The following is a 24,212-nucleotide window of genomic DNA, read 5'->3' as shown; positions in this document are numbered from 1 at the left end:
GGGATAGAGTTAAAGAGACCTAGCAAAGATAAATTTGAAATTATTTTTTGTGGAGTCCGGAGGGGGAAGAATGCTTCTGTAGGTTTCATAAGAATAACCTGAGCTGCTCTCACCCCGGGTCCACCCCCAACCCCAGCACTTACCTTGCTGTCAGCTGGGGCAGCTCGATTTTGGACAGCCATAATCTGACCACCCCCGCCCCTGCATCAGCTCACTTGCTTCTGCAATCCTTATTTGCGCCTTTGCCACTACTTGACCCTGATTGGTCAAGGCATTGCCCTGAGGAACGAGTCAGCGAACAAGGTAGACTGGGCACTTTCCAGGGCTAAAAGTGACGGCCTTTGGCCCGTTCATGAGTTACCGTGATATACAGCATGAAATGATTTGATCAGGGCAGCCATTGTCCTGCAAGATGCCTTTGATGCGCCCTATTTCTGCATCAAACTTGCATGATGAGCAAATGGCTCAGGCCCTATTTACAAGGTTGTCTAAAGCCGTCACTTTTGGCCCTGAAAAGTGCCCAGTCTACCTCAGATTACCCTGGAAGGGTAAGGTAGCTCAAAAATTTGAGCATCAGGTGAAGCTAGCTGTTTCACGCTGCTACTGTGCAGTAGCAACACGAGTGATATTCGCCACAACTGGGATGCTGCCGTCAGCCAAAAAAATATTCTGCCTATCACACAAATGAGTAATGTGATATCTGAATTTCAGTGCCAGTGTGATGCTAGGTATGTAAACTGCAAGTCCCAAAGACTGGCAGATTGTATCAAACAGCATATCCCAGCCGCTGTTTGCAACGGGCTGGGTACAGACCGTACCCAACCAACTTGTGCTTGCCAAACTCAAAACACAGTGTCCAACATTAGATGTAATTCCGTGATTGAGGATTATTTAGCAAATATTGTCCAATATGCTAAGAATTACGCTGACAACGAATTTAAGATTGTCAGTCGGGTTCGCAATGTGGCGCATTTGCGTGTACTGGAAACCACTGTCATGAAGAGATATTAATGTATATAATGTTATTGGAAATTATTTTAAAATGGACTTGTAGTAGGGTCAGTGTGTGTGGGTGTGAGTGTGTGTGTGTGAATTGGATTAAAGCCAGCTAGCCTGGGTGCTTTGACCTACAGTAGTTTTGAGATCTTAAACAGTAAGGTAGAGGGGACATTTGCACTTTGTCGAATAAAGCATTCAAGATTGGGGGTGAAATCTTGCACCTAGCTAGGAGACACCAAGCAATATTATCAATAAAATTGGTATTGTGAAAGGGGTTTCATTGTTAGAAGAGCTGGAGTTCAAAGGGCCTGGTGATACAATGAGAATTTACATTCAAAGGGAAGGCTAGGTATATACAGAAGAGTTTTGTGTGTTGTAAGATCTGAGCCTGTAAGCTTACCACTGTGTCTGCAAAGGAACAAATTGAAAGGAACCTCATTTTGAATTCGAAAGATAAAATGTGCTTTGCCTGGTGTCTGTTTAAGTCTATGGGTTATTGGTGCCTTGGGGAAGATTACCTGGAAATGATTAATTTGGGGATTTGTAAAGTTATTATGGTAGTAATTTGTAGACATGTGTATGTGTTTAAATTTGTGGTTAAATTAATAAATGTTTAATTTAATTTATATAAAAAACCCCTGGAGGCTTGGTGGTTTCATTTCTGAGTTCAGAGTTGCATCTCAATCATAACTATTGAAAATATAGGTTATGACAGTTGTTTAAAGTTTCCCTCAGGGATTTTAAATAACTCAGCCTTTACCAACAGCTGTGTCATAACAATTGGGGGCTCTTGGCAGGATAATATTTATAATTCCTTGATTGGTTTGGAATTGGTGAACCTTAAGGTTATGAGTACGAGAAGCACTTTGAATTAAGGAGTTGGTGAGGGTTTTTATAAGTGGTGAGACTGCAAGATGGCTTTGGCAATTGCCACGACTTGTCTGGGAGTAGAAGATATAACTCTGATTGGGTTGGAAAAAATAACCAAGAGTAAGTTAACAGAGTTGGCAGATAAGTTAAAATTTGGGTTACCTGCAGGGGCTAGGAAATCAGATATAATTAAAAATATAGCACAGCATCTACAGTTGGAAGTGATACCTGACACTAGTGAGTCACAGCTGGAGGTAGTGACACTTCAGTTTGAAATTAAGAAGCTTGAATTTGAACAAGCAAAGGAACTGAAAAAACTTGAATTAGAAGCAAAGGAAAGAGAAATGACATTTCAAAGGGAGCAAGCAGAAAGGCAGGAGAAAGAAAGGCAGCTGGAACTGGAACTTCAGGAAAGAGAGAGAAAGAGAATACTTGCTTAAAAGGCTGGAAGTTAAAAAGAGATCTTAGATTCTGAGGAGAGTTCTGATGACGAAAAAACCTTTAACGTAAAACTCAGTTAGGAGATGTTTAGATTTGTACAAGCTCTTCCAAAGTTTTAGGAAAAAGATGTTGAAGCATTCTTTATTGCATTAGAGAAGATAGCTAAACAGATGAAATGGCCACAGGAGTACTGGACGTTATTATTACAGTCTAAGATGCTGGGTAGAGCACATGAGGTATATGCTTTGCTGTCTGAAGAGGTATCAGTGAATTATGATGTGATGAAAAAGGCTATTTTGAGTACATATGAGTTGGTTCCTGAAGCATACAGGCAGAAACTTAGGAATATGAGAAAACAGCCTGGGCAAACTTATATTGAGTTTGAGAGAGTAAAACAAAGTAATTTTGATCGGTGATTACGGGTGTTAAAAATAGAGATAACATGTGCAGCTCTTAGGGAAGTAATTCTTTTGGAAGAATTTAAAAATTCAAGCCCTTTGGTAGTGAGAACTCATGTGGAGGAACAGAGGGTTCAACTGTAAGACGAGCAGCAGAAATAGCTAGTAATTGTGAGTTAGTTCATAGAGCTAAACCTTTTGTTCGTCACACTTTCAAATCAGAAAAGGATAGAAAGTGGGAAGGTGAAAGGAAGGTAGGTAGTCAAGGAAGAGAAGGAGTGGTTGGGCAGTTCCCAGTAAGTTTTTTCTCAGAATAAAAAGAAAGGTGCTGAGGGTAGGAGTGACATTCGAAAATTGAGGTGTCTTCATTGTAATAAAGTGGGGCACACAAAGTCAGTGTGTTGGAGGTTGCAGGAAAAATCTGAAGGAATTATTGGGGTACAGAAAAGTTCTGGAAGTAAAAGTACCATGGGTTCTAAGGTTCAGGCTCAGGAAAAAACAGTGGTTTGTGTACAGGTAAAACAGGGAGAATCAGTGATAGGTAAAGAAGTGGGAATGTGTTCACAATTTACCCAAGAGCATTCTGAGGAGTATGTCGCAGAAATGTTTAAAGACTTTGTGTGTGAAGGGAAAGTTTTTCCACGTGTACAGGGTGGAGTAGGTAAAGATGTTAAAATTTTAAGAGAATGGGCCATCCAATCTTTAATGTTATAGGATAGTGATACTTGTTGTTCAGCAGGAGTATTGCAGGAGCAGGTGATAGATAATAAGTGGGGTTCATGGAGATGCTGAATCTATTCCAGTTGTGGAAGATAAATTTAAAGAGCAAATGGAGGAAAGATGAAGCTATTGTTGGGGTGGTGGAAAAATTGCCCATTGCAGGGGTTCAATTTATTCTGGATAATGATAGAGCTGGATCATAAATGTGGGTGATGCTTAGGGTAGTTGAGCAGCCTGTCGAAGTGTTATATTGGTATCCTTGCGAGTACGCTCTGATGAGTGCAAGACGAAAAACTTAGACATGTCTCTTTTTTTCAGTAATACTCAAGTTCTGTATTACCAATGATTATTTTTAACAATGGCAAAAAACATTCATAAGAATTTTGCAAGGGTAGCAGCATATTTTAAAAGATACAGAGTTCAGAACAGAAAGAGGCACAGGGTCATAAAGGGGGCATGTAGCTCTTTCAGGCAGGCTCTGGAGATTTTACTAAATTGGTAGAATTGCAACAATGTGAGAGACTGCTGTTTCATCTAAAAATATTGACTGTGGGAACAAGTCTGTTGTCTGACATTTACTGCTTTTAAGTGAGAACCCAGCTGTGCCCATGGTTATTTCCCTTGAGAGCCTTTTTAATTATATTGTTAATGTACACCGTGTTTGAGGGAGAAAGAGAAAATAATAACAACATTTTTAAATTTTCATGTCAACTAAACTAAAGTCTGTGAACTGACATTCCTATAGAAAATACTCTGATGATCAAGTTAAAACCACCTCAAAATGATGCAGAAAAACAACATCAAACCTTTTAGACATGGCTTCTTTAGCATCTGCCTGGTAAACTCAGCAAACAAGCTGGGAATTACAAAACAAAAACAGAATTACCTGGAAAAACTCAGCAGGTCAGTTCTGCCGAAGGGCCATGAAGGCTCGAAACGTTAACTGATTTCTTCTCCGCCGATGCTGCCAGACCTGCTGAGTTTTTCCAGGTAATTCTGTTTTTGTTTTGGATTTCCAGCATCCGCAGTAGCTTTTGGCTTTTTGTTTTTAACTTGGGAATTACCATGTTCAAAGGCAAGAAAATTTCCTTTAGAACAAAGGAAACAAAGAAACAGAAAAAGATTGTGAATGAGACAGCAATACTTGACCTTGACTGAATGCAATTTTTTCCAATTGGCCTTACCTTTCCATAACTACTCTTTTACTTTTTATTTGTTTTTGAAGTCTTTTGCTATTTCCATAATTGCTGCTAGGTATTTCAAACTCTGTATTATCCCTTCTAATCACTTTTTTACACCCATACCCCATTTTAAGTAGTTTTGAATAGCATAGTTTCATTATTAAGTAATTAACAATTACTCTCCATTTATCCATTGTACATCCTATGTACCCTGTTCTAAAGTTGGAACCGGATGCAAAAGGCTTTTTGTAACCGTCTACATAGTTACTGGCTGGATGAAACAATGAAAGGGCTGTTCCTTCATTCTCTGGAACTTTCAGCTTAGGTTTCGGTCTCCCCACCACCCCCACCTTGGAACATGCTGTCGGATGTCATCGCCCTTGCACTGTAACAATTTGTCACTTTCTGCTTCCCCTGGCTGTCAGGCTATCACCCCGAGCCTGCACTAGGCTGGAAGCCTTTGATCCTTTTGTCGGCGGCCAAGAACATGTCAGACTAGATCCAGGCCGAGGACTCTGCATGTTCCACCGCGTTGGTGGCGCTGACAGAGGAGCAGCGCACTGCCACTCAGACATTCGGTCAGATGTCTCGCAGATGTCTACGGCTGGGAGAGCAGAGTCTTAGGAGATTGACCAGGAGCTCAGCAGCTCTGATCCCGATCACCATCACTGTGTTCTGGATCTCTCAGAGCTTGCTGAAACGCTCGATGGCTTCCATCACAATGGTAAGGCAGAGTGTTATGAGGAAGATAATGCTGACCAGCATTCCCATCACCTGGACAGCGGTCACTGGCTCCGCAGGAAGAAGAGTGCTGAGGCTGAGAAGCTGTCCAGCCATGAAGGAAGAGATCAGTATCTGATCGCGGTACATGCGGTGACCCCTGGCTTGCAAGCAGTTATAGAGCAATCAGGAAAAACAGAACCTGTACTCCTTGGTTCTTTGCCACATCACTGGGAATGCAGAAGATTTATCTACATTGTATTTTGTTTATTTCATGCTTATGTTATATATTGGGGATGAAAATCTTGGGTTGTGAACTGTTATGACACAGCAGTTGGTAAAAGGTTGTGAATGAGACGGCAACTGAATGCAACTTTTTCTAATTGGCCTGAACTATTGCTTTACTTTTTATTTGTTTATGCTATTTCCATAATTGCTGCTAGGTATTCCAAACTCTGTATTAGCCCTTCTAATCACTTTTTTTTACACCCACACCCCATTTTAAGTAGTTTTGAATAGCGTAGTTTCATGATTAAGTAGTTAGCAATTACTCTCCATTTATTTGTAGTACATCCTATGTTGGAACCATGTGCAAAAGGTTCTTTGTAAACGTCTGCATGCTTACTGGCTAGGTGAAACAATGAAAGGGCTGTTCCTTCATTCTCTGGATCTTTCAGCTCAGGTTTTGATCTCTCTCCCCCCCCAAACACCCCCTTAGAATATGCTGTTGGATATCATTGCCCTTGCACTGTAACTCTTTGTCCCTTCCTGCTTCCCCAGGGTTTGAGTTGTTTAAGTTCCAGATGGATACTTGAACAGCTGTCATAACCTATATTTTCAATTGGTATGTTTATCTCATCTCGCAGCTCTGAATTCAGGAATAAGACCACCAAGCCTCAAGAGGGTCTTTATATAAAACTAAATTAAACACTTATTAATTTAACAACAACATACACATGTCTACAAATTACTACCGTAATAACTTTAAACAAATCCCCAAACTAATCACTCCCAGGTAAATCTTCACCAAGGCAACCATAACCCATAGACACCAGGCAAAGCACATTTGACCTTATGAATTCAAAATGAGGTTCCTTGAAATTTGGTTCCTTTGCAGACACAGTTGTAGGCTTACAGGCTGGTTAGATCTTAAATGCCTCTGACTTACACACACAAACTCCTTTGTGTTTATACCTAGCTTTTCCTTTGAATGTAAATTTTCCATGGTATCCTAGGCTTTTAACATCACACCTTCTAACAATAACATTTTCATCCCATTAATTGTATTAGTAATATAAACACCTTGCTTGGCGTCTCCCAGCTAGGGGCAAGATTTTACCCATTCTTTTGAATGGTTTATTCAACAAATGCAAGTTTACACTTTACCTTCTCTTCCTTACGTTTATCTAATCCACATCTTAAAATACAATACATCAAAGCACCCAGACTAGTTGGCTTTAATCTAATTAAGACACACACAGACATAGACACCACTAAACTCTATTTAAAAAATTCCAATAACATTGTAGACAATATCTTTTCATGACATAAATGCATCTCCTAATACTACATACATTTAAATGGGAAAACTTGCTTTGATATAAGTGGTTTTGAGTTAAATAGCAGTTCCCAGAAACACATCTACTACTTAAAATATCGTATTCCTATATAAGCTTGTTAAGCCATCAGAAAGTCAGATTCCGTCTTTTAAAGAGAGGTGTGAGAGAACTTGTTAAGTTATTTTTCCAAGCTCCTAAGAGTTACTGTATTAATTGATCCCATTTACAGCCAGATTTGAATCTCAGCTTCCAATCTTCTTCTCATTCCAATTGTTCATTGAATCATTTGAAAACACATACCTTTCCTTACTTGGATTTTCTGAGTGAACATAATTTTCCAGCCTGGAATGATCTGGATCCAGACTGCTACCAGGCAGCTCTTGAATGGCTGCCAGTAAACATGAAAAAATGATTACTGTGTGAAAGAAAGCATTCCTCTGAGGAAACTTTTGACTACACTCACGGGCCTTCCTTTAATCAGAAGCTCACTTTGAAGAGAAATAACAGGTGTTAATCCTTGTCATATTTCTGTGTAGCATAGGTGCCACTGAACAACCTGAGGTGCAGATTGATACATGGCATTTGAGGGCAAGGTTATTTCCTTTCCAATTTTTTCAGGAAATAGTGCCCATGATCTTGCCATGATTTTTTTTAAAAAACCATTCACAGCATGTGAGCACTGCTGGCTAACCCAGCATTTGTTGCATATCCCTAATTAGTATTTGAGAATATGATGGTGAGCTGCCTTCTAGAACTGCTGCAGTCCATGTGGTAGGTACACCCACAGTGCCGTTAAGGAGGGAGTTCCAGGATTGTAGATGACACACACTGCTGCCACTGTGCATTGGTGGCGGAGGTAATGAACATTTAACGTGGTGGATGGGGTGACTATCAAGTGGTCTGATTTGTCCTGCATGGTGACAAACTTCTTGAGTGTTGTTGGAACTGCACTCATCCAGGCAAATGGAGTGTTCCATCACACTCCTGACTTGAGCCTTGTAGATGGTGGAAAAGCTTTGGGGAGTCAGGAGGTGAGTTACTTGGTGCAGAATTCCCAGCCTCTGACCTGCTCTTGTAGCCACAATATTTATATGGCTGGTCCAGTTCAGTTTCTGGTCAATGATAACCCCTAGGATGGTAATAGTGGGTGATTCAGTGATGGTGTTGTCACTGAATGTCAAGGGGCGATCGTTAGATTCTCTCTTTTTGGAGATGGTCATTGCCTGCCACTTGACATCCCAAGCCTAGATGTTGCCCAGGTCTTGCTGCACGTGGACACAGATTGCTTCAGTATCTGAAGAGTCGCGAATAGTGCTGAACCTTGTGCAGTCATCAACGAATGTCCCCATTTCTAACGTTATGATGGAGGAAATGTCATTGATGAAGCAGCTGAAGGTGTTTGGGCTAGGAAACTACCCTGAGAAACTCCTGCAGTGATGCCCTGGGACTGAGATAGTTGAACTCCAACAACTATAGCCACCTTTTTTTGGGGCAGGTATGACTTCAACCAGTGGAGAGGAGTTCTCTTGATTCCCCTTGACTTCAGTTCTGCTAGACCTCCTTGATACCACATTTGGTCAAGTGTTGCCTTGATGTCAAGGGCAGTCACACTCATCTCACCACTTGAGTTCAGCTCATTTGTCCATGTTTGGACCAAGGTGGTAATGAATTCAGGAGCTGAGTGGCCCTGGCAGAAAACAAACTGAGTGTCAGTGAGCAGGTTATTGCTGAGTAAGTAGCACTTGATAGCATTGTCAATGACACCTTCCACCACTTTGCTTAAGATTGAAAGTAGACTGATGGCATGGTAATTGGCCAAGTTGGATTGGTCCTGCTTTTTGTGGTTAGGACATACCTGGGCAATTTTTCACATTGTCTGGTAGATGCCAGTATTGTGGCTGTACTGGAACAACTTAGTTAAATATTACTTGATTTTATGAAATGTTCCCTTGATTGTTTTCTGCATTGTCCTATCGCTGAGATTTATCACAGGCCCATTCTAACTTAATCTTACAGTTACTAAGAGCAAACATCATAATGCTAGGACAGTCTAATATTACTATATTAATAACAGGAACTTGCATTAAAAAGAATGCAATGATTCTGTTGTAAACACTATTCCTTTAAACTAATTCGATATTTGATTTGTGTGTCACTTCACCTATTTGAGTTTTACTTAAAACAGGTAATGAAGCTCAGATCTGAGACCTTTCATCCTCAAAGATAAATAACCTGCGAGCTGCTTGGATTCAATACACAGTGTATTGCAGCCTATTCCTGTCAATTCACAAAATACTGCAGGCCTTCCCTGGTACAATCATGTAGGTAAAAGATGTGCAGATTTCTATTTTAAGTAAATTGCCCACCCTTTCACTCTAATCATATGGAATTCCTGTCCACAACATGCATTCTAATAATTGTGAAAACATAACATTTAATCAACTGTGTCCCTACCAAAAAAATGTCAAACCAGATCCAATCTTGTTTCAGATTTTGGTACATTATACAATTGTCAATCTAATGCCAGTTACTCCCAAATCAGCGGCAACAATTCACATATTTGTACCTCTTTGGGTAAATCATTTTTAGCTTATTATTCAGGGGATATTATTTCCCACTAATCCACTGCAGGTTGAATTCCATCCTTGTACTAAATATGACTTGAATTTAACTCTTCAGGAAGGGCATAATGGAAGCATTTTTGTCATCGACATCTACTATGATTTACCAGCAAAAAAAAAGATTCACCTTTGTATTTTGAAGAATACTGAGTGAAAGTAAATACAATGAGTGGAATTTTCTGTTTTTGAAACTAAGTGCGGTGGCAGGCGGGTTCCATGGTGCGTATCCCGCTGCTCAGAATGATGGGAAATTGCACCTGATTCCGTGCTTGGAAGCTGAATAATTACGCAAAGGCAAGTATCTCTCCGAATCACCTGGCAGGTCAGTAGCTAATTCGTCTGCTCCCACCGTTATCTGATGGAGGCTAAGGTCCGGGCACCATTTTCAAACACCACCCAAGCACACACATCTCTCTCTAGCCCACCTGTCTCCAGCAGACTTTAGAGATAAAAACAAAAAAATACTGCGGATGCTGGAAATCCAAAACAAAAACAGAATTACCTGGAAAAACTCAGCAGGTCTGGCAGCATCGGCGGAAAAGAAAAGAGTCAACGTTTCGAGTCCCCATGACCCTTCAACAGACCTTTAGAGATGTCTGCCAAACAGAAAAAGAAGGCTGCAAGTCAGAAGAAGAAGTCTGCACCTCGCTTCAGCCACGACACCCTCCAGGCCTTGATAAGAGGAGCGCATGTGCATAGGGCTGTGTTTTTTCCCAGGAATGGCTCCAGAAAGCATACCAGTCTCACCTCTCTGGCCTGGGAGGCCGTTGCAGAGGATGTCAGCACGGCTGGTCACCCAATATAGGAAGAGGATGAATGATCTAATTCGCTCTAGCAGGGTAAGTCATCCTTCAATTCCCTCCAATCTCAAACTCTCATCATTGCATCATGTACTCAAAGGGCGACTCTCTTCGGGGACTTCACATAACCATTAGCAGGGGGACACATATCAGCACTGATTGTCTCACAGAAACTTTCACATCACCATCATCTCATTTGTCATGCAGCTCACATTCCATCCTCAGTCCCTTCTAGAAAAGGCTCACCACACACAGGACATGCATCTTTCTCACCCTGTGCTCCATCCCTTCACATGCCTACCTTTTGTCTTCTTCCAGGGACAGCTTGCCCAGAACAGGGAAAGATCACAGACTGGGAGAGGAATGGCCCACTTAATTGCCCCCATGGAGTTTGAGGAGGATGCTGCCAAGATCGCTGGGGAGGTCAGGGATCACTTCTGTTGGGAAGGGGAGATCAGATTGTCCCAGCAATCTAGTACGGATCACAGCTCCATCAGTTCATCATATCCTGATATTCACAGTGAGTGACATGCAATCTTGTAATCTGCACGCTCATGAGCTAACACTCTCTTCTCTTTCTTATAGGCACCAGCAGATCTAGGCCCACAAGGCTGGCCAACATAAGTCTCAGCCCCCAGACCATGCCAGATGAGGAAGCTGAGGATCATTCTGCTTGCCTGCGCCCTCCACCAGTGCAGAAACTCACACTTTGGTGGGGCATAGTTCCAGATTCGGCTCAGGCTCACCTACTGAAGAGCACCTCATTGACATGTCCCCACAGCAGTTGGAAGCAGGGACAGCCCACATCTCCAGCACTCAGAGAGCTCCTGGAGACCAGCCACCCGCTCAGTCTGAGTCAGATGATGAGCCTCTGGAAGCAGCCACCAACTCAGTGCTGGAGATGCTACAACAGACGGCGATGAACATCAGGCAGAGATTCGGCAATCACTCAGCAGACTAGAACAAAGGATGGAGGAGTCTATCCGTGTTCTGTCTGATGTCGTGGCCCCGACATGCGAGCATCCTGAGGTCACCATAGGAAGGTTGACGACTACCATGGAGACCTTGGTCCAGCAGGTTTTTACCGGATTTGCATTCTGCCCTGGATCCATGGCCACACTCCCTGGTGGACACCATCAATGTCTAGGTGACAGGGGGACGAGGCACCTTGACCTCCCTCCAGGTGCTCCTTCTCCTCAAGGAGTCAGGGAGGGACCCTCGTGCACCCACAACGAGGATGAACATCAGCTGGACACCACCGAGGGTGTCCAGCCACTCAGAATCCCCTCTGCCCGTGACCCCATCCACTCCAGCTGCTCAGGCCAAGGAGAGTGCATCCGCCCATGAGCACAAGACTCTTATCAGGCTGGGACCCTCCAGGCCTTGAGCCACCAGAGGACGTCCACCAAGGTCATCACAGGCATCAGAATGTAGCAGTCAGTAGGCTGCCGCCACCTCTGCTGTGAATGTTGAGGCTGCACCCAGGCGTAGTGGTAGGGTTAGGAAAGTTAAATATTGACTTTTAGGTCACGGGTGTGCAGCCACTGTAAAACTATTGCACTTTTGTAAATGCATTTGATGTTTATGTGAATGGCTTGGCCAACTGAAGGTTGTGATTATGTACATCTGAATCCTCTTATTTTGAGATGTAGCCTTCCACCCATAGTGATAGTGTCCCACTGTGATTTCGGAATTTTCCAGACCCTTACACCAGTGGGATTTTCCAGTCCCGCCAATGTGAACAGAGATTTCAATGGCTCGCCAGCCTCGGGGAAACCCGCCGCAGTGGGGCTGGAAAATTCCAGCCTGAGATTCATGTTCATGTGATGTCAACCTCACTGATGATGGTTCCCACACCCTTGTGTGATGTCAGGGAGATGTGTTAAAATCTTTACTGCAAGTGTGTGAATAAAGCGCTTGTAACCCTTCTTCCTCACGAAACACCATTGTGTGAGGGCAGCTCAGCAGCCTTGAGGGATTAATGGCACTTGGGTCTCCTCAGTGGTAGTGCCAAAGGACAAGACTTGGACAGGAAGTGGATATCTCACTGGCCGATGTAGTTTCTCATTGATGTGGCAACAACTGCTTCAAGTAAGTTTTCACAGCGTTCTCGCTGTTGAGTCGACTGTCACTTCCCAGAGTGAGCACATATGGGGTGCCGCTGACTTACGTAGAGATCATGGCCTGGTGAATCATGAATTTGCAAGGGTGAATGCTGCACTAGCTCTTGATGTGACAGGTTGGACATCCCTTTCAATGAAAAGGAATGGCATTCAAGATCAGGAGAAATATGGCCATCTCCACTTGCGTTCACTTCACTCCTCCTGGAATCTGGTAGCAATTAAAATGGCACAGACATGTCTCCCATGCCTTGCTTCATTGATGGTGTCGTGCCATGGAAACTGACCCTCGTCACCCTCTTAAGATTCCTGGGCCTCCTGATCGTCATCCTCCAGTAAGGGATCATCTCTTTGCAGTGCTAGGTTGTGAAGGGTGCAACACACAGAGATGATGCGCCACCTGAGCGGTCCAAACATCTGAAGCACATCTTCAGAATGCCAATGGCCTGCTTTATTAGGGACCATGTGGAGCTGCGAGCTGTGTTGTACCTATCCTTCGAGCCACCCTGAGGCTGACCCACCGATGTCAGCAGCCAGCATTTCAGTGGGTACCCCTTATCTCCAAGCAGCCATCCCTGCAGACGCTCAGGCCTTTCAAAAATCTAAGGCACTTGGGAGTGACTCAGGATGTATGAGTCATAGCAACTCTCAGGGTATCTGACACAAATGTGCATTATGTGCTTCCAATGATCTCACACCAGTTGAACATTGATGATTGATAAACAGGGCTGCTGCCATGGAGCCCTTAAAGCCACATGGGGACATTGATTGCACCCTGCACTCTTGGGAAGTCTGAGATAGCTGCAAAGCCATTGAATCTCACAGCCTGGCTATCTTTATCGAGAGCAAACCTCAGGTAGTAATGTGCCTTGCTGTAGAGGGCATCTGTGACCTCCTTGATGCACATATGTGTAGAGGACTGGGAGATACCGCATAGGTCCTCTATGGATCCCTGGAATGACCTGCAGGCAAAGAAATTAAGTGCGGTAGTCACATTTAAAGCAAGGGATAGCCTCTCACTCCATAGGACATTAGGTCTTCACAAAGAGTGTGGCAGATGTAGTCTACCAGAACTCAGGCCTAGCAGACGTGTGCTGCATTGTCACTCACTCATCTGTAAATAGCAGAGTATACCCTAGGTCTGGCAGGTTGCCTTTGTTGTCTGGGCCTATCCTCCTGACCCTTATGTTCTTGTTGTGGCTGCCCTTGACCCGGGACCTCAGGCTGGTCCTCCTCCTGAAGCTGTGCTCGGCATCACCTCTCCTCCACCTCCATTGCACTAAATTATTCAAAAAGGCAGCATTGATCCCTGGATCCATAATTGCTTTATCCTTCTCTCTGAAATGAAATATTGAATAGATTAATGATTAACGGGTAAACATAGTGGAGCTCACAATCTGTAACTATTAGCAACTGTAATGATGTATAAGTGGTTTCTGCCTCACTAGCCTTGTCGCTGATGCAGCCTTGTATCTGAGGTGCTAATAGACACATCATGTGACCCAGATGCCATCCCTGAGACTTAACAGCTGAATACCACAGTGGTCGGAGAAGATTTGAATGACATGCATAACCTGACCTAGTTCAGTGCTCCAATCACTGATCCGGTATACTAATTAACAATAAGTTGCTCATGATTAATGACTGGATACCCTTTGGGCCGTAATGAATGCCAATTCTGGAAAGCACATGACAGTCGTCCATTGATGGGATGCCATATATGCTGCACCTGTGCCTCATTAATGGTTGCCTGCATTCCCAAATTTCACATTTCTCTGTATTAATGTTGAAATGCAGTGACTGAGATGTTAATCCATAGACTCCTACATATCCCTGTTACAGCCCTGAAAAGGGCATCGATTCCAATGGCTATCTTCTCAAGGAGGTCTTCCTCCGTCCCCTCAGCTCAGACTCCAGTTTACTCTTGTGGCACCTTCCAAACCCACGGCTGCTACCATCTAGACAAGGGCAGGAAATGCATGGGAACACCACCACATGGAACTTCCCCTCCCAGCCACACGCCATCCTGACTTGGAAATATATCGCCATTTCTTCTCTGTCGCTGGATCAAAACCCTGGAATTTCCTCCCTAACAGCACTGTGGGTACTTACACTACAGGGACTGCAGTGGTTCAAGAAGGTAGTTCATCACCACCTCCTCGAGGAAAATTATAGGGATAGGCAAAAATGTTGGCCTAGCCAGCAACAACCACATCCCATGACTTAGAGGCGCCTCCAGCAAGTGCCCCTTAGTCTAGCAGTATGCTCCTCCAACACTGCTTCAGACCGTTCCCATTCAGATCCACTTCTACTTTCAATTTATAACTGTGCCATAGCTTCAATAGGGCAAGATGGTGGTTCCAACTGAGCACACAGATCTTGCCCCTCCCTGGAGTGGGATTACATCCATGAATAGCCCTGCAGCATGGCCCCCTGCACCCCATAACTGTTTGAATTCTCTGACTCCCGACTGCAAGCCCCGATCAAGGACTTTGACTTTCAGTGAGTTTCCCTTTGCTCTCATGCCTGAAGACTACCTGTCTTCCTTCCCAATGCCTCCCCTTATGAGTATCCATGTGACCCAACCCCTTTGTGCCACACTAACAACGCACCCCTCTTCTCCTCCGCTTCAAACATGTGGTATCCCATTCACCCTTTGTCATCATTTCAGTTTGCCTTGTTGGGCTCCAGCTTCCCACCCCTTGGTCTCCCCTCTGCCTCCCATCATTCCCCCTCATCCTTCACTCCCTTGCAAAGCCTTTCTCCCCCTCTGCCTTCCATTGTTCTCCCTCCCCCCAAGCCCTTGCAAAGCATTCCTGCCCCTTTGGCCCCTGTGTATTTCCCCACATCCCTACAGCCCTTGCAAAGTCGTCCTGTCCCTTTCCCAAGCTCAAGCCACTACTCAGTGGGACACCTGACCCGCCATTAATCCACCACTGGGAGAATTGCAAACTATCTTTACACTGGCGGGTGTCCGACTGTGAGGCCCAGAGAGCCCCTTGACTGTCTCTACTCTCTGACTCCTAAATGCAAGCCCCGACCAAGGACTTTGACTTTCAGTGAGTTTCCCATTGCTCTCATGACTGAAGACCACCTGTTTCCCTTCCCAATGCCTTCCCTTATGAGTCTCCATGCGACCTATCCCCCCCACCTGTGCCACATTAATAACCCCCCCACTTCTCCTATTGTTTCCCGCTAGATTCTCTGCTCCCGCCCGCCACAAAACCCGCCACGGGCAGGATGGAAAAATTCCGCCCAATAAGTGAGCTTCAAGAGTCGGATTTTGCCAACCTAGCATTGAGCAAACCTGCACCTGGCAGCTGGAAATGAAAATTCTGAAAATTTATATTTCCCAACTGATTCCTGTCTGCCGCCCTTTTGATCATTGTGGAAACATGGCAGGTCGCAAACTGACGTGCATTCAAAGCGACGTCAGGTTCAGTGTTTTAAATACCTGTCTCGATTTTAAATTTCCCTGAGTTTAAGATCTTCAGCAAGGTGGGTGGGTTCCTGAAGCCTATATGAAACACTTCAGGTCAGTCAGTTTGTGAGCATTGGGAGAAGCCTATTGTAGAGGCAGGAACCTTTTGACAGGTAAATTTAAAAGGTGTTGCCAACTTCAAATGTCATAATTTGATGCTTTATGATAAGTATGTTTTTAATGCAGTGATTCATCAGAGGGCTCTGTCCCCAAAAGGTAAGTGACCATTAAATGACTAGCATTGTATGTGTGTTAAGATGTATTAGATTACTCCCAGTGGATAAAAAACTCTAATGCATTCAACACTGTTGAGAAACAGATATTAATGTGTTATCTGGACCTTGTGCTTTGATTTTTACATTGAATTAAAGTCTAGCCATCTTTGATAAAAACTGAACAGATGCTTGACTTCTTTGATTGAAAGTCTATCTGTTGAGTTTTTGAAAACACTGGCAAGATGGCTTTATCCTTTAGACCTGTAGAGTTTGTTTATACAGATTTGCAATGGAATCACATTATGAATGTCTGGCTGAGTTCCAAACCTCACTAATGGATTTAGCTCAGCAAGGGTTTGTTTATGTAGCAGGAAAGGGGACTGTGAGCTTTGTTTGATTGACAGTTTTATTACAGGGTTATGTTTCTTTGAAGCGATTTTTGAATGTCTGTTTGTTTATTTTGACAAATTTATGAGCACTTAGGAGTAATTTTTTTCAAGTGGAGCTTTAATTACTGTGATTGACAGTTTTATGAGCTACTAAGAGGAGAAATTTATTTCAAGTAGTGTTTGAATGGATGATTGTTTAATTTGATGGTTTCATAATCATTTCAAAGACTTCCCAGTGTTATTACAAAGCTCTTTATTTTGGCCATAGTGGATAATGGGTGAGCAGGTAAAGAGGATGCTTGGGGGTATGGAAGGGGCATAGAAGATGCATGGGGGTGGGTGGGATATGAGGGGTGAGGTCTAGGGGGCCTAACAATTAGGTATAGGACTTGGCTGATGCCCCAGTGAAAGTAGGTCTTCTAACCTGCCAGCATCAGTATCCGCCCCTGTTCCCACCACCAGCCTACTTCAGGAGGTGTCAGGCCCAACTCCAGCCTGACCTCGACTCCCCAGGGGTAAAATAACGTGCGTATGGATTTATACGGGAGACGTGAATGCAACATTCGAAAATCTGATCCCAAATGCACCAGGATGTTGGCAGGAAAAGATCATCTTAGGATTCAAATTTCCTTCCCTAAAGGACATTAGTGAACCAGCGGGTTTTTGCAACAATCAAGATTAAATCAGGATTTAGCTCATTTTTGGCCAGATTTATGACAATATCACTGTGCCCTTCCCCCTGTACCTACAGATAAGCCAGGCCGTACCTCTCTGGCTATTTGTGACGTCAACTTCACCAATTAAACAAAGCCCTTACAGACTCAATCCCAAAAAATTGGTCAAGGTCATGGTGGAAGTTCAATTCGTGTTGGATAGCGATATAATTGAATCCAGTCAAACTAGTTGGAGTTCTCCTGTCACCCTGGTACCAAAACCAGATGTTCTCAGAGTCTGCATCGATTGCCAAAAGGTTAATGCAGTAACTAAGGTGGACACCATTCCAATCTCACACCTCAAAGATAGTATTGATAGGATGGGGAACTCAGCCTTTGTTAGCAAGATGATTTGCTTAAAGGACATTGGCCAGGCCCCTTGACTGACTAAAATAAAATTCTGCTTTTACAACCCCAGATGATCTGCAATTTGATACAAAAAAATGCACCGGCTTCATTTCAAAGATTGAGTAATTAGGTGATTGCTGGGTTAAGTAATTGCATTGTGTACAAAAATGTACAGCAACACTTAAGAGTGGTCAAGTCAGGCATTTGAGAGCTCTGTTTGACAGTCTGGCCAAATCTAACCTTGTCATAAATCTGGCCAAGAATGAGGTTGCCAAGGCCAAGGTCACTTACTTAGGACATACGGTGAGTGGGTCAAAGTAAGTGTTGATGCGAGAGGCCAAGGTTCAGGCAATAATACTTTCCTAAACCCAATACAAAGAAATATGCAATTTTTTGTTATGTATGGGATCTACAGGAGATGGTTCCCTAATTTAAGCACAGTTGTTACCCCACTGACAAATTTGTTGAAGAGCAACATGAAATCCAAATGATCAGAGTCATGCCAAAAGGCATTCAAAAAGTTGAAAATGATTTTGATAAATGAGCTGGTTCTTTCAACCCCACATTTTAGTAAACCATTCAAGGAGGCTAGCGATGCCAGTGACATAGGGGTTGGAGCAGTACTTCTCCAAGATGATGATGCTGGTATAGAATGGCCAGTTAGCTATTTCTCTCGGAAGCTTAAAAAACATCAAGGAAATTACTTGACCGTTGAGAAAGAGGCTTTAAAGCCTGGTACCGGCTTTTCAACAGTTTGAAGTGTATGTAACCAGTAGTCAGGCAAGTACTAGTCTATAAAGACCCTAACCCACTTTTGTTCCTCGAAAAGCTCACAACAAAAGCTGATGGGGCGGCAGTGGCGTAGTGGTATTGTCAGTGGACTAGTAATCCGGAGACCCAGGGTAATGCTCTTGGGACCCTGTTCGAATCCCAAAGCAGATGATGGAATTTGAGTTCAATCAATAAATTAAAAGTCCAATGATGACCATGAAGCCATCGTCAATTACCGTCAAAACTCATCTGGTTCACTAATGTCCTTTAGGAAGGAAATTTGCCATCCTTATGTGGTCTGGCTTATATGTAACTCCAAATCCACAGCAATGTGGTTGACTCTTAAATGTCCTCTGAAATGGCCTAACAAGCCACTCAAGCTGCTATAAAGTCAATATGGAAGGAGACTAGATGGACCACCCAGGCACCAGACAAGACAATGGCAAACTCAGCCCTGTCAACCCATGCAAAGTCCTAACATCTGGGGGCTTGTGCCAAAATTGGGAGAGCTGCCTCACCGACTAGTCAAGCAACAGCCTGACATAGTCATACTCACGGAACCATACCTTACAGACCATGTCCCAGACACCACCATCCCCATCCCTAGGTACATCCTGTCCCACTGCCAGGACAGACCCCGCGGAGATGGCGGGTGTCAAGAGGGAATTTCCCTGGGAGTTCTCAACATTGTCTTCGGAACCTCTCCCAGTCTGTGATCTCATGGCATCAGGTCAAACATGGGCAAGGAAACCTCTTGCTGATTTCCACGTACCATCCCCACCCCCCCCAACCCTCACCTGATGAATCAGTACTCCTCCATGTTGAACACTACTTGGAGGAAGCACTGAGGGTGGCAAGGACGCAGAATGTACTCTGGTCAGGGGACTTCAATGTCCATTACCAAGAGTGGCTCAGTAGCACCACTACAGACCGAGCTGGCTGAGTCCTAAAGGACATAGCTGCTAGACTGGGTCTGTGGCAGGTGGTGTGGGAACCAACAAGAGGGAAAAAATACTTGACCTTATCCTTACCAACCTGCAAGGCTGCAAGGTGGATTGCCTTTAAAAGCACTTAACAAACTTAATGCCAGTTACTGGCCAGTTCCAGTATCATTACTGGAACTTCTGTATCTGCAGAGATAGATAGATAGAGACATAATATATATATATTTCGCTGCCTGTCCAAGCCAAGCAGCCTTTACATTTTTTTGGAACCCTCATCCTCAGAGATGAGGTTTCCAAAAGCAAATAAAAATAAAATTTTAATTTTTCATTAATAACATGTCCCTGCTCATGTGACAGAGTTATATGTGGGGACATGTTTCATTACGTTTTTATTTTTAAAATTTTTTTTCACATCTCTTCATCTCCCTGAGGCAGCTCTGTGCCTCAGGGAGATTATGAAGTGCTCACTCACGCGCATGCGCAAAGTTTGTGCTCAGCCAGCTCGCCCCCTTTCCGCCCCCCCCACCCCCCCCCCTCCCCGCACAGGCAGCACTGAGCGCTGCCGCTCGCGTTTCACGCAGCGGGCCTTAATTGGCCCGCCAGCGTGAAATCGCAGTCCGGTGCTGATCGTGGGTGGCGATCGGCTACCCAACCGCCCCTGCTGAGCCCACTTGCCAAGGGCAAAATTTTGCCCCCTATTATTTTTTCAGGTGGCTTGAGGGTGGGGGTCAAGTTAAGGTGTCAGCTATGAGAATGGCCCAGTGAGGTCAATATTAAGGTAGTGGCTACTGTTGGAGGGAGCCAGGATAAACAAGCCCAATTAGGCCCCAGGTAGGGAGATAGCATCACCTACCTTAGAGATAAGAACTGGGATAATTCAAGCAAAGTTTAATAAATGTGGATATTTACATTTTCTGACATTCCACACTTATTCTATGGGACAATTCATTGGAAAATTACAAGCCCATTATCTCCCACCAATTGACATCAGAACACATGAGGTTTTCCAAAAAAATCACTGCTTGATGCAAAGGAGGCATAACTAGTGGTGTAAACTCAGAAAATCTTCCTCTAGTTTTGACTCTACAGAAAGTAGCATGACAGCAGGAATGAATTAAGACTGACTAAATAGAATGCAAACATACACAATTTTTAAGGTGCAAAATTCAGATGTATAGTGCCTCCTATTTGAGGTCCAATTCAGCGCCTGCAGTATGCACGCCCAATTTGGTGAGCATTGTACTGAGCACCATATTGGTGAGGGTTTAATGCGCACCCACCAGAGGTGTGCAGAATAAGCAGATCATGATGGTAATCAGTGTGTAATGCTGATTTCATACCAGTGCTGCCATTTTGAAACTCAACACTCCAGCTCACACCCTTTGTTAATCACACAGGGCTGAACGCTCAGGAAGGATTCCAACTAGGCCTATTTAAAGGGATCATCAACTACTTTCATATTAGTTGCTGATTGATCCATACAGACCATTGATACAATTGTAAAAGTGGTGGTTTCTGAAGTTCCTCAAGGATGGTAAAGACTACAGGGAATGGTGTAGCAGATGCTGAAAGACTTGGTCTTGATATCGAGACTTCTACACAAACTAGTTGCTCCCAGACGTGCGTGCAGTAGTAGGTATTGCCCTTTGAATAAGGCATGACTGGAAGAATGAGCAAAGGCAAAACAGAACAGGACAAGCTTCTAGAATAAGGAGGAGGGGGAGAAGCGGTCTCAGCAGGAGACTATATCCATCCATGCTACTCTGAAAGGAGTTCTATCTGAACCTCAGTAAGGAACAGTGCGTGAAATGACTGTGCTTCAGTAAGGACATCCTCACTGAAATCTGCCATTTGCTGTAGCCACAACTGTGACTGCACAGTAGGGCAAGGACAATTGCCATTGCCTGTGAAGGTGATCATGGTGATGAATTTTTACGTGTTGAGTTTGTTCCAAGGTGGAGCTGGAGATATTTGCAACATCTCGCAGTTTGGCTCCCACAGTTGCATAAGAGAGGTCACTGCCCCTCTCTATTCAAAGAGAGCTGGTAACATTTCATTCTCACTTGCAGAAAGCAGCAGGTGGAACAAGCATGTAGCTTCGCGAAGTTTGCAGGCCTCACCATAGTATAAGATGCCTTTGACTGTGGTCACGTCACTTTGCTACAACTGGAAGGGATTCTACTCAATGTCCCATACTCAGTGAATCTTGCAGGTCAATGCCCGTATCCTGGCAGCAATCATCATGCCTTCATTTATCACAAACTACTGTACCACCCATATTTGAGCTACCACAACAAACCAAAATGGGGCTACTGGGCAATTTGCTGATGATATGGCTGATGACTCCATTGCAAAACTCAGGCGTATGCATACAATGAAAGCTATGCTGCCGCATGGAATGTGATAGATTAAAACATTAGAATGCTGAGATAATGCTTCAACTTCCTGGAATGTTCTGGAGGAGTCCGGAAGTATTTGACAGACCAGATGTCAAAATGCACAGTCCACCAGCTATAGGATGAGAATCTGAGGAGGAGGAAAAGGAAGAGAGGAGGTGGCCTCTTTCTGGCCAGGTTGCCCATGAACAACTCATCCGACTGCAATATCAATGAACATGACTCCATTCTCCATTGCTCAACTGGTCTACAATTTATTTTCCCTCTATAGTGTCCATCACAGCGTACGCATGGCTACAATGCAAAAATAAACGCCCATACAAAGTAAACATTCCAAACCAAATTTATAAACTAAAGCGTGCCATATTGTTTACAAAGGTCAGCAAATCACCTTGCTCTTTTGTGTCCCTTTGCCCAAAAAATGTACAGGATTATGCAAATTCCAATTTGATGGGCGCAAGACTTGCCAAATACAGTGATGAACTCATTTGGGGGAAATGTGGAGGATGTTTGGGCAGATCATTGGACAATTTTTGCTTCGTTGAATTCCAGAAACCTACCTGTGGTTTTACAGTATTGGTGGGGTTTATGCCGGTGTCAGATTTTAGTCTTGGCAGCCTGGGATTATATTTTAAAAATTGCAAGCTGCTTTGTTCTTTGATCATTGTCTTCTTGAACTGGCTGTCTTCCTGAGAGAGTATGAATAGTAAATTAAGTAAATTATCTAAGAAATTACTCATATTTCTGTTTTGTCTCCATGTATTTCAGATGTAAATAACAGCAGTGCTGTCCAAACCATGATTCACCAGACACTCTACTTTCCTGACCACAAGGAGGATAAATAGCACAAACTATGTTAAGCTGGAACTATCTGATCAACCATGAACTATTTGGCGGGGAAAGCAAAGCATGAAAGTATTTATTATCTAGGTTGGTAAGCCAACTGGACAGGCTCCACATCCCTCCACATCATTTTGAGGCATCCTGAGACTTACGTTTGAACAATTAATAACTATCCCTGAACAAGAGGAAAGATTGCATTGACTGTGCAACAAGTTAGCCATATTTATTCCCCTATATAATCAACATGCAAAGAAGGAAGGGCCTTTAAAATAATGTTTTAACATATTGTGCAAAAATAAAACTAGCTCCGACATGGTATAGCCTTTCTAGTAATCTTTGTCAACACTTGCAGAGGAATACCAGGAGAATATAATATTCCCAATGTTACACATAGAATGATAAAGTGAAGAATGTAACACTGTTTTTTCCGAATTTAGAACATTTTCTGACTGCCATGGATAGAGTATGCCCTAGCATAGAGTGTATGAGAGGAGAAAGAAACAAAGCTTGCAAAGCAGTTTTAATGAGCCACAAAGCATCTCTATGCCCTACAGAATGTGAAGCTCTCGCTGAGTGGAATCTTAAACCTTATTAAAAAATTTCAGGCATTGGAACCATTTCCAGGTCTCAACCCTGCAGAGGTCAGAGGTGCACCAACAGTTGGAATCTCCGGGTGGCAGCCAATTAACAAGCAGCTTCCATGTTCACCATCCAATTAAGGATGGTGGGCAGGTTCCCGAGGTGGAAGGTCTAATAGGAGGGCCCACTGGCAGAGGTAGTAACTGCTAGGACCGGTAATAGAGTGCTAGGGTGCCTTAAAATGGAGGGGTCCTAGGAAACCTAATTAATGTTTGAAAAATTGGAAGGCCCACGGCTCCTAGGACTATCAATGTGGAAGGGAAAACCTCTCTACAAGAAGGGTTATGGCTGAGGCTGCGAATTTTGGACTTTTGATGTGCTGCCCCCAATCTGCTGTTCACCTCCCAACAAAGCAGGGGAACTCGTCTGATGCCAGGAACATCCTGGTGACATTAGTAACTTGCCCCCAATTGGCCCCTTGATTTGCTTAATTGGTTACCTGCTGTTGTCGTGTTGACACCGCCTCCAACACAATCGCTGAGAGGTGGGAACTGACCTGACGCGCAAGTTTCAACTTCTGCTCCCAGACCCACGTCCAAATCTGCCCCTGTGGGGCTATGAAGATTCCACTCGTAAGAGTGCTAAATGGACATCCAGACCAAGGTAGCTCAGCTAAACATAAGACCATAAGACATAGGAGCAAAAATTAGGCCATTCGGCCCATCGAGTCTGCTCCGCCATTCAATCATGGCTGATAAGTTTCTCAACCCCATTCTCCCGCCTTCTCCCCGTAACCTTTGATCCCCTTACCAATCAAGAACCTATCTATCTCGGCCTTAAATACACTCAATGACCTGGCCTCCACAGCCTTCTGTGGCAATGAATTCCATAGATTCACCACTATCTGGCTAAAGAAGTTTCTCCTCATCTCTGTTCTAAAAGGTCTTCCCTTTACTCTGAGGCTGTGCCCTCGGGTCCTAGTCTCTCCTACTAATGTCCCCACGTCCACTCTATCCAGGCCTTTCAGTATTCTGTAAGTTTCAATCAGATCCCCCCCTCATCCTTCTAAACTCCATCGAGTATAGACCCAGAGTCCTCAAATGT

The 24,212-nt window shown here is 43.8% G+C and overlaps 1 protein-coding gene across 1 annotated transcript in view; it reads left to right on the top strand.

The window, feature by feature from the left end:
* The window catches only part of itfg2 (integrin alpha FG-GAP repeat containing 2), a 115,279-nt gene extending 92,434 nt beyond the window's left edge, over positions 1–22,845 (top strand). The window contains exon 12 of the mRNA XM_078568205.1: positions 22,455–22,845. Within this exon, the coding sequence (XP_078424331.1) occupies positions 22,455–22,531 (77 nt within the window). The 3' untranslated portion in view covers positions 22,532–22,845. The remainder of the gene's footprint in view (positions 1–22,454) is intronic.
* Positions 22,846–24,212: the final 1,367 nt, after the last annotated feature.

The sequence above is a fragment of the Cetorhinus maximus genome, chromosome 22 (assembly GCF_964194155.1).
Source record: "Cetorhinus maximus chromosome 22, sCetMax3.hap1.1, whole genome shotgun sequence".
Lineage (NCBI taxonomy): Eukaryota > Metazoa > Chordata > Chondrichthyes > Lamniformes > Cetorhinidae > Cetorhinus > Cetorhinus maximus.
This window is presented reverse-complemented; position numbering and strand designations above follow the sequence as displayed.